This window comes from Propithecus coquereli, unplaced genomic scaffold (assembly GCF_000956105.1).
Source record: "Propithecus coquereli isolate 6110/MARCELLA unplaced genomic scaffold, Pcoq_1.0 Scaffold235, whole genome shotgun sequence".
NCBI lineage: Eukaryota > Metazoa > Chordata > Mammalia > Primates > Indriidae > Propithecus > Propithecus coquereli.
In genome coordinates this window covers 4,676,988-4,688,335 of record NW_012147897.1, presented here as the reverse complement: position 1 = coordinate 4,688,335, position 11,348 = coordinate 4,676,988, and the positions used below count along the sequence as shown (strand labels likewise).

The 11,348-nt window shown below is 43.5% G+C and overlaps 1 protein-coding gene across 1 annotated transcript; it reads left to right on the top strand.

Moving 5' to 3' along the window:
- The first annotated feature begins 615 nt into the window (after positions 1–615).
- On the top strand, positions 616–1,587 carry LOC105811394 (olfactory receptor 2AT4-like). Its single transcript, XM_012645575.1, has one exon. It carries the CDS (start codon positions 616–618, stop codon positions 1,585–1,587), a length of 972 nt encoding a protein of 323 aa, XP_012501029.1.
- The last annotated feature ends 9,761 nt before the right edge of the window (positions 1,588–11,348 follow it).

Genomic DNA, 11,348 nt, shown 5'->3' with positions numbered 1-11,348 from the left:
TCTCAGAAGGATTAAATTTTCCCTCCAACATCACAATCTCATTCATGTGGTTCACATATGTCTTTTTTTTTTTGTTGTTAGCATCAATGGATCTAGGGTTAGAAGTTTGCTTAAAGGCTTTTGATCTAGCTCCTATCCAAGCATTAAATTTCCCCTGCAGTATTCCAGCCCAAAAGACCCCAGCCCTGCATACCTCAATTACATGGCACTCAGTCATATTCAAGCCTGCTTTTGCATAATGGGATAGCACCGATTGTAAGAGACTCCTTCCATATGTGGGGCTGAACTCTGGGCCCCTGACGCTGCTAATACTGGCCCAATTCTTTCTAAGTGTTGTTTCTTCCCTTCAACAGCCCTGGAGGTGTTGGTGGACACCTCTCTTCCCCACCAAACAGGACCAGCTCTTTCAACCATTACTGTTAGATACCTCACCATTCCAATGATCTTAACTGTACAATAAAATTCCTGCCACACAGAAAGTGTTGGGATTGAGATCAGTGGTTAGAAAGAAAAAGATAATGCATGTTCTAGTTAATGTCTCATTGATTGCTCTAGTTTCCAGATGTGTCCTGATGTTCCCAGTGTGTGTTTGCAGACATCCAACTCTGACCCACTATGGAAAGCACAACCTGTAATGGATCAGAGGACTCTTCACCCATCTTCTACCTGGTGGGAATCCCTTCTCTGCCCGAGTCCTTCTTCCTCCCTGTCTTCTTGATTTTCTTCTTAATCTACCTGTTCATCCTGGTGGGTAATGCCCTGATCCTGCTGGCTGTGGTGGCAGAGCCCAGCCTCCACCAGCCCATGTACTTTTTTCTGATCAATCTCTCAGCCCTGGACATCCTCTCCACCACAACCACTGTCCCCAAGATGCTGTCCCTATTCCTGCTGGGAGACCGCTTCATCAGCTTCCCTGCCTGCTTCCTGCAAATGTACCTGTTCCATGGTCTCACCTGCTCTGAAGCCTTCATCCTGGTGGTCATGGCCTATGACCGCTATGTGGCTATCTGCTGCCCACTGCACTACCCTGTCCTCATGACCCCACAGACCAATGCTATGCTGGCGGCCAGTGCCTGGCTCACCGCCCTCCTCCTGCCCATCCCAGCAGTGGTGCAGACCTCCCACATGGCATTTGGTCCTGTGGCCCTGGTCTACCACTGCTTCTGTGACCACCTTGCTGTGGTCCAGGCCTCCTGCTCTGACACCACCCCCCAGACCTTCCTGGGCTTCTGCATCGCCATGGTGGTGTCCTTCCTTCCCCTTCTCCTGGTGTTCCTCTCCTACGCCCACATCCTGGCCTCGGTGCTTCGTATCAGCTCCCGAGAAGGACGGTCCAAAGCCTTCTCCACCTGCAGCTCCCACCTCCTGGTGGTGGGCACCTACTACTCATCCATTGCCGTTGCCTACGTGGCCTACAGGGCTGACCTGCCCCTCGACTTCCACATCATGGGCAATGTGGTGTTCGCCATTCTGACCCCTGTTCTCAACCCTCTCATCTACACTCTGAGGAACAAGGATGTCAAAGCAGCCATCACCAAAATGGCATGTCCCCAGGACCCAGGGCATTCTGGGGGCCTAGATCCTTAGATGCAACTAATTCAGCCCCCAGGATAATAATGACAGCACCTAGCACAGAATAGGAACCCAATAAATATTTTTAAATGAATAACAGCAACTTAAATTGCTTTCATTCAGTTGGGCAGACAGCTACAACTTGGTCCTCAATATACTGGATCAAAAAGATTTCCCAGTGGTACTATAAAACAGTTGTAGACTTCACAGCTTTCATCAGTGGTTAATGTAGTGAATAAAACTTCATCATTGAATCATTCACAAAAATCCTTACTGGATTCTGGAGACAGAAATGAACCAGACACAGTTGCTGCCCTGAAGGTATCTATAGTCTGGCGGGGGAGTCAGACCAAGAGAGAAAACAATATAAGGTGATAAGAACAGAGCCAAGAAGTTACCATTTAATTCAATGTTAACATTTTCTCCTGTATATTGATATATTTTCAGCATTGGGTATCACTCCTTAGCAAGTACTCTATGGGTGGTGGTGGGGGAGGTTTGAAAAGATTGCAAAAGAAACCACTAACTGCTCCAATCAGAGGATGGTAACAGTGTCCATGTTCCTGCCCAAGGGGAAGGTTCCATCTTCAGCTTGGATGCCCATCAAGAAGTGATGCTTCCTGCCAAAGCATCAGCTTCTCTCAGAAATCACACAAGGATCAGAGCAAGGATGGGCAGAACTGCAGTGTGACCCAATCCGGCAGAAAGGAAAACCATTGCCGGGAGAGAGAATGGAGCAGGAAGCTGGCACTTTGCAGTGTGTATTGTCGGGAAGTAAAGCCCCCTTAGTAATTCATGATAAAGGCTCGGCACTCAACCAGATGTGGAATATGTGAATGAGAACAGAGAATTTTTCACAAACCCAGATTATATTACTAAGGATCTGAAACAAACGAATAGAATCCTCATGAGAACCACCTGAAAATAAGGTCTAATTTTTTTTCAAGCTGAGTATCTAGTTCTCAGAGCAGGTGTTGTGTCAGAGTTTATGCCAGGAGTCAGCCAACTGTGGATCACAGGCTAAATCTAGCCTGCTACCTGTTTTCATATGGCCTGTGTGCTAAGAATGGTTTTTATGTTTTAAAATGTTGAAAAATTAAAAGAATAATATTTTGTGACATGTGAAAATTGCATGAAATTCAAATTTCAGTGCTCATAAGTGAAGTTTTATTTGAACACAGGCAGACTCACTTGTTTTCATGTTGTCTGTGGCTTATTTTGTGCTAAAATGGAAGAATTGAATAGTTGTGACAGAAACCATATGCCCTGCAAAGCTGAAAATATTTACTATCTGGCCCTCTATGGAAAAAGTTAACTGATCTTTAGGTTAGGCTGGAAAGAAGAGGAATTTAAGAGGACTCCAAGGAGAATTATTTATAGTGATTTGATGATCCTATTGGAGTCCATGATAAAAAATATAAATAAAAATCAGTGAGAAGAATTGCTTTTACAGTAAGGCAGAGTGAACTTCTAACAAAACAACTTTTCCTAATACAGAAACTACAAATGCTGGTCAAACTATAAAAGATAGGGTCATCCTGAACGGCCTGAAGAGTGAACAACGGTAGGCAGATATTGGCAGATTTTGGCAGATTTTGGACAGGAATTGAAACTTGGACAAAGAGATTAGCACCAGGTGAGTTCTCTGATTTTGCTTTGGGCTAAGGAGGGGTCACAGGTAGGGAGTGGTGATTTTTGAATATTGAACCAGCCTTGCATCCCTGGAATAAACTCCACTTGGCCATGATATAAAATTCTTTTTATATTGCTGAATTGTATTTACTAACATTTTGTTAAGGATTTTTATGTCTATATTTATGAGGAATGTTAGTCTGTAATTTTCTTTTGTATTGGCTTTATCTTGCTGTGGTATCAGAGGAATATTAGCTTCATAAAATGAATTGGAAAGTGTTCCTGCATCTTCTGTTTTCCGGAAGAGATTGTGTATTAATAGAATTCTCCCCCAAAACCATCCGTGCCTGGAGATTTCATTTTTGGGAGTTATTTAATTATGAATTCAATTTCATTAATAGTTGCAGGGGTACTCAACCTATTTCATATTAGGTGAGTGGTAGCAGCTTGCACTTTTTGGGTTATTGATCCGTTTCTTCTAAGTTGTCAAATTTTTATGTGTAGAGTTATTATATTCTTAGCATTCCCTTATCATCATTTTAATGTCTGTAGGGCCCATAGTGATACCCCTGTTTCATCCCCAATATTGGTTATTTGTGTCTTTTCTCTTTTTGCTTTGTCTGTCTTGCTAAAGGTACATTAGTTTGCTGATTTTTTTCAAAGAACCAGTTTTGTTTCAATGATGTTCTCTATTTGATAATTTCTATTATCAAATTTATCCATTTCTGTGCTTATCTTTTTTATTTTCTTCCTTCTGCTTGGTTTAGGTTTATTTTGCTCTTTTTTTAATTAATAGGTTCTTGAGGTAGGGGCTTAGAATTATTGCTTTGAAACTTTTTTGCTTTTATAACATAAACATTTAATGCTATAAATTTCCCTCTCAGCACTACTTTAGCTATGTGTCACAGATGTTGATATGTTGTATTTTCATTTTCATTCAGTTCAATGTTTCTTTTTTTATTTCCCTTGAGACATTCCCTTTAAGCCATGGATTATTTAGAAGTACGTTGTTTTGTTTCCAGTGCTTGGAGGCTCACTTGTTATCTTTCTGTTATTGATTTTTAATTTGATTATGTTGTGATCAGAGAACACATTTTATATGATTTCAATTCTTTTAAATTCACTGAGGTTTGTTTTATAGCTCAGGATATGGCTTATCTTCATATATGTTCTGTGGGCACTTGGAAAGAATGTGTATTCTGCTCTCGTTGGGTGGAGTGGTCTAGAAATGTCACATTAGATGTTTGTGGTGTTGTGGAGGTCTTCGATATTCTTGCTCATTTTCTGTCTAGTTGTTCTATCAATTGCTGAGGGAGGGGTGTTGAATTAATAACTATAATTGTGGATCTGTCTATTTCTTTCAGTTCTATTGGTTTTGGCTTCACGTATTTTGCAGCTCCATCGTTTGGTGCATACATATTTAGGATTACTTTGTCTTCTTAGTAGATTGACCATTTTATCATTATGTGATTTCTCTGTCTCTGGTAACTTTCTTTGCTCTTAAGTCACCTTTATCTGATATCAGTATACCCACTCCTGCTTTCTTTTAATTAATATTTTCATTATGTACCTTTCTCCATCCTTTTATTTTTAATCTACCTATACTATTGTATTTGAAGAGGGTTTAGGTAGCATGTCATTTTTAAAAATCCATTCTGTCAATCTGTATCTTTTAATTGGTTTATTTAGACCATTTACATTTAGTGAAACTGTTGATATGGGCCTTCAGTCTGCCATTTTAGATTTGTTTGTTCTTTTTTTCATTTTTCTGTTTTCTTTTTCCTGTCTCCCTGTGAGTTACTTGAAAATTTTTTTAAGAATCCCATTTTGATTTATCTACAGAGTTTTTTAGTGTTATCTCTGTGTGTAGCATTTTTAGTGTTTGATCGAAGTATTACATTATATATACATAACCTGTTACAATTTATTGGTGTTGACATTTTGTCAATTTAAGTGACATATAGAAACATTACTTTCATTAATTCCCTTTTTACTCCTACTTTTATAATTATCTTAAATATTTCCTCTATACATTTAGAACCAAATCAGACAGGGTTTATAATTTTTGCTTCTATTGTCAAACAAAACTTGGAAAACTCAAGAGAAGAAGAAATATATATTTACCAATACTTTTACTCTCTTCATTTTTCTTTCTTCCTGATGTCCTAAGAGTCCTTTATCATTTCCTCTCTGTTTAGAGAATTTTCCTTAGCCATTCTTTTAGGATAGATCTTTAGGCAACAAATTCTCTTAGTTTTCCTTCATCTGAGAATGTCTTGATTTTTCTTAATTAGCAAAGAATATTCTTGCTGGATATAGAACTATTGGCTATACAGTTCTTTTAGAACTTGAAAAATGTTGTTCTACTTTCTGGCCTCCATAGTTTCAGAGAAATCTGAGAAAATATGAGAAATCTGCTGTCATTTAAATTGTTTTTCCTTATAGGTAAGGTGTCATTGCTCTCTTGCTGCTTTCAAGATTTCTTCTCTGGCCGGGTGTGGTGGCTTATGTCTGTAATCCTAGCACTCTGGGAGGCCGAGGCAGGTGGATTGTTTGAGCTCAGGAGTTCGAGACCAGCCTGAGCAAGAGCGAGACCCCGTCTCTACTTAAAAAAAAAAAAAATAGAAAGAAATTAGCTGGACAACTAAAAATATTTATAGAAAAAATTAGCTGGGCATGGTGGCGCATGCCTGTAGTCCCAGCTACTCCGGAGGCTGAGGCAGTAGGATAGCTTGAGCCCAGGAATTTGAGGCTCCTGTGAGCTAGGCTGACGCCACGGCACTCTAGCCCAGGCAACAGAGTGATACTCTGTCTCAAAAAAAAAAAAGATTTCTTCTCTGTCTTTAGTTTTCTGAAGTTTGACTATAATGTGTGTTAATATGAATTTCTTTGGGGTTATCCTATTTAGGGCTTATTTAGTTTCTTGAACCTATAGTTTATGTTCTTTGCCCAATTTGGGAAGTTTTCAGCCATTATTTCTTTAAATACTTTTTAACCCTACCTTCTTTCTCCTCTTCTCCTGGAACCCCGATGACACTAGATTTTTTGTTGCAGTTCCACAGGCCCCTGAAGCTTTGTTAGTTTTTTTTTTTTTTAGTCTATTTATCTATGTTCAGATTTGGTAATTTTTGTTATTCTATCTCATCTTCACTGATTCTCCTTCTGTCTCTCTATTCTGCTGTTGAACCCATCCATTAAATTTTTTATTTTGTATATTATAATTTTCAGCCCTAAAATTTCCATTTGGTTTTTCTTTACATCTTCTATTTCTTTGTTGAGATTTTCTAATTTTTTAATTTGTTTCCAGTGTGTTTGTTATTGCTCATTGAGGCATTTTTATAATGGCTGTTTTAAAACATTTGTCAGCTAATTTTCTGACACTATGGTGAAGGAGGTATGGGGGGTTTGAAGTGCCTCATTTCAGCCTAACTGATAAGGGGATATGAAAGGTCATTCCCACCCCAAGGTAGGACAACTATAGTGCCGTTCACATTCCAGAGCACCTGTGCAATCAAGCTCACCTTCAGCTGAAACTCATCTTTGACTAACTTTTCTTGCCTATCCTTCCTCCCTCATTCCCTTACAGGTTGCACCTGAGAGCACTCCCACACTACATCACTTGTACAGAAATCCCTTTCTTTGGCTCTGCTTCTGGGAAGCCCAGCCCAGGACAGTGGTGCCTGGAGTGGTTCTAGAAAATAGACTCAAAGGATAAGATTCTATAATTGGATAACTTACTATCGGATGGCAATGAGGACCTTATCACTGATGGCAGGCACATGGTTGCCTATGCTATAGCAATGTGATTGTCGAGCCTTTCTACCTGTGGTAACTGTCTGGGACCTAGATAAAGAGGAAGCAATAGCTCGTGCATTCTCTGGTGTTTTAGCGGTATGACAGAAACAGAAACTGTGGAATTGCTGGATGTTGCTAAAGGACATTGACGTATCGAAGGGTAAAGAGACAACAACAGACTCAGATCTATTAATCCCCAAAGCAAAGCAAAGTGTGAGTGAGAGTCAGAGGATCTCCTTGACAGCCCCTCCTGCAGAGGGCAGACTGAGCTGAAGACTAAGCAAAATGCTTAATTGCAAAATTGTTAGCACTTTGGAAAAAGCTCAACTCTCAGAGCATCCACAGCTAAAGAGGCACTAAATAACCAAGTGGACAGGATGACTTGGCTAGGCATATGCTTGGGTCACAGCAAAGCAAGGGCACCATAAATACTTCCAGAAAGAATTTAACTTTTTATATTTCAAGGCACTATTCAAGTAGTCTATCACTGGAAATATTAGAATTTGGCTGGACTTTCTTACATTTATTTTACAAAGTAGGATTATTGTTTTATTTTGAATTATATACTACATCTAAGTAATACAGACTTGTGCTTAGGGCCAAAAGGACACATTTTCTATGGCATAGAACTTGCCCCACAAGGTCTTCTTCATTTTATGGAAGGAACAACTCAGACTTAGGTTAAGTAACTTGTCTCAAACATATTACAACTGATATTCAAACCCAGGGTTTTCTAAATTTAAACCCTATACCCTTAACCATTAATGAATGAATACTACAGAGCAGAGGCCTGGGAATGAGGCCCTAGGACTGAGTTTCAGCCCTGATATGAAACATCTGTGTTAGCTGTGGCACGTCATTTCACTTCCCTGGGTCTTAGTTTCCACCCCTTGGGCTGTCTCTCTCCCCTGGGTGTTCTGAGGACCAGATGGAGTAATGTCAATAGAAGCTGCCCCATTGGTTGTAAAGTTCTGGAACTCACAAGGGCTGTTAATGATGCTGTTCTCATTATTAGCAAATCCCAGAGGCAAGTCTCCTCCCAACACATGCTCTAGGAGGGGCCGAGAAGTTGATCCTGGGAGACTAGGGGGCACAGTGCCCAAGGGAGAGGGCCCCAGAGGCCTGGCTGAAGGAGGGATAAAGGGTTTCATGGGCCATAGCTCTTCCCTCTGAGACCAGGTTGGAGCCACAACGGGGACACCACGGGAGACACCAGGGTGAGCAGGACTTGGCAGGTGAGTGGGCTGGGGGTAAAGAGCTCAAAGCTCAGGAAAGACTGGGATCGGGAGATAGGCACAGAGAGGTGGGGGGATGTAGAGCCTGGGTGGGGATCCAGAAAGACAGATTGGGTGAGCACAGCGGCAGGTGTCCAGGATCCAGGTTGGCAGGTGCCCAGGGTGCAGGCACATGCGTAGGCTGTGAGACCTTCGGCCAGACATCCTGGCAGGCCTGAGCAATGGGACACACTCACAGACGGGATCCAAATCAGCTTGGCCAAGGCCTTCCCACAGGGAGACAAGACTGATGATGGCAGGAAACATTGGAAACACAAGCAAACTTTGAGCTCTTCCGTGCTCCAGGCTCTGTGCAAGCGTGTCTAAGCATGCTCCACATAAAGAAAACCCTATGGGGTCACGAAGGCTCAGAGAGGGGAAACTGACTTGCTCGAGGTCACACAGCTGGAGGTAGGACAGGGACGGACTCCCGAGTCCACACACTTAGACGCCCAGGTGCCTGCGACGTGGCGAAGGTGAAGAGCCTGGTTTTGCAGCAGGCGCTCACTCAGTGGCAGCGCCCTCGCCCTGTCCGGGAGGGGCAGAACCACGTGACTCCTGTCTCTGCACCGCTTGCTCTGCCAGACTCAGAGGGGACACTCAGAAAATGGCTTGTTGAATTGGAAACCCCTTAGAAATTTTTCCTCCAACTCCTGACTGTACAGATGAGAAACCATGTCTCAGAGACCCGAAGCGACAGCCAGAGAGTGGCAGAGCCGGTCCAGCAGCCAGGACTCCAGGTTGACAGGCAGGGCTCAGTCCCTGGCAGCAAGTGGGCTCTGCTCTCACCCCGCCAGCCAGGGCCTTGGACAAGGGCCTGTCATTCTCTGACCCTCAGTTTCTTCATCAGTTGAAAGGGTGTAACCACTCACTGGCAGGGCTGTGTGATGAGGGGAGGGATGCGCATAGGGTGCAGGCTGGACGTTGGGGGATGGGTTTTTCTGTCCTTCTCTCTCCCCCACTGGCACTGTAACTAGATGCCAGGGAATGTCTGCTGGGGCAGGCTCTGTGCTCCAAGAAACTGCCCTTTTGGCCCTAAGCACGGGACTGCATGACATAGAGGTTGCATATCGTTGAAAATAAAACAAGAATTTTAATCTATAAAATCAGTGTAAGAAAGTCCTGCCAAATTCTAATATTTCCTATGATGGGCCAGTTGAGTGGTGCTTTGAAGTAGGAACAGTTAAATTCTTTCCTGAAGTATTTTTGGTGCCCGTGCTTTGCGGCGACCCGGACCTGGCCTGCCTGTTGGATGGTGCAGCACCGCCCGGCTGTGGAAAGTCACAGGCCACCACCTCTCCGCTGCGGTCTCAGCATCCATGTTTCCATCTGCAAAGCAGTGGGCAGAGGAGGGAGGAGGAGAGGCAGCTGGCATTGGTGGCCTCTTAGGGCCCCTCTGACTTTGACCCTCTGAATTTCTGTCCCTCAAACCCCCAACTCAGCCTAACATGGGGACCGTCGGCCATGACTGCCTCCCTGAGTGCACCAGTGCCTGGAAGAGTGCCGTCTGCCTCCCTTTGGGTGTGAGGAAAAACCTGGCTACTGACTCTGTTGGGATGGGGTTCTGGTTAACTGAGGGTTAACCCTTTAAAATGGTGACAATCCAGGATGAACCCTTGTCCTGCTCATGGGGGTGGCCTCTGAGCTTCTCTTTCAAAGAACACATACAGGAGGGTCCTCTGTCCCAGGCTCATTCTAGACAAAGCACTTGCCAGTCACCCCTTGCAAACCTGGGAGCCAGGCTGCACAGGCCAAATTGATAACAGAGCAAACCAGGGAATTTTCAAAAAACGGTGGAGAAGTGGGGGAAGGGGAATTGGATTGTAATTAAAAATAAATTTTTTAAAAAAACAACCTTTTTTCAGTTCTAACATTCTGTGATTCTAGGACACCAGAGGGTTTTTTGCTTGTTCATTTGCTTTACTTTTGTCTTAGAAAAGAGGGAATGTAGATGTAGTTTCAGGGAAATCAAAGAAAAACTGCTGATGAAATCACTGGAGTTCAAAGACCAGAGATGTGGATGTAAACTTGAAGCTGTGTGGACCACCCGTCAGAGACTCTTCCTGAAGCAGGACCAGCCAGTATGTTCCTTGGCTCCCATCCACACCCAGGCACCTGAGCTCACATGCAGTCAACACATGTCAAGGTTTTCAGGGCAACCTCTGACAGACGCTTCTTTTGTCTTTGGGCAGCTATAGCTTTCAGTTCTCTGGGTTCTTTCTAGCAACAATGGCTCTCATGACTGCTACTTGTGGCTTTGAGCTGGTGACTAAGCAGGACACCTGCAAGGCTGGGCAGCAGGAGGAAGGAAGGTAACAGAGTGAGCCAGGAGGTGCCCAGAGTCCTACTTTGGCACAACAGTGGGAATGTCTACCTTCAGCTTAGGCTCTATCGGCAGTGAATTCTCCAGCAGAAAATACTTGCACCCACCCCCATCATCGAAGCCTGAGAGGCCCCCACACAGAGAGGGAGGGGACCCAGAGAACTCAGCAGAGAGGTAGGCAGAGCTGCTGCATCCGGATAATGGGTAGACGGGGCAGGCAGCATGTTGCAGAAAACCTTGGAAAAATCGGCCTTCCCTGGTCATATGGTGACAAGGATGTCACTTAGTACGTTAAGCAAATGTAGAAGAAAATACAGGAGTGTAGGGACCTAAGAGATCATCTAAGATGTGATGCCCAAAAGGTAGTGTGGGCTGTGGCGCTCTCTCAGTGCACGGACTCCAGTTGTAACTAGATCATCTGCGGTGTGATTGGTATTTAACTGTGTGATACTTCCCCTAGGACTATAAGCCCTGTGACAGAAGGGGCCTTGAATGCTTTGTTTACCTCTCATAGCTGTGCACACTACAGGGACTTCCTAAATATTCAATGGAAGGAGGAAGGACTGAATTGTGGGTTAAGATGGAAGAACCCATATTGAATGCCACCACCAGCCCTCTAAACTTGGTTGTAAATGATTCAGATTGCAATAATTGTTTAGTGAACTGTGCAAATTCTTGTTTCAAACTCCTGGTTTTCCTGGTTTCCAGATGCACTGGCTGCCTGTCACCCTGGCATCCAGCTCTGTGCCACC

Coding starts and splice junctions, on each gene's coding strand:
- LOC105811394 (XM_012645575.1), top strand. CDS start 616: ATGGAAAGCACAACCTGTAATGGATCAGAGGACTCTTCACCCATCTTC.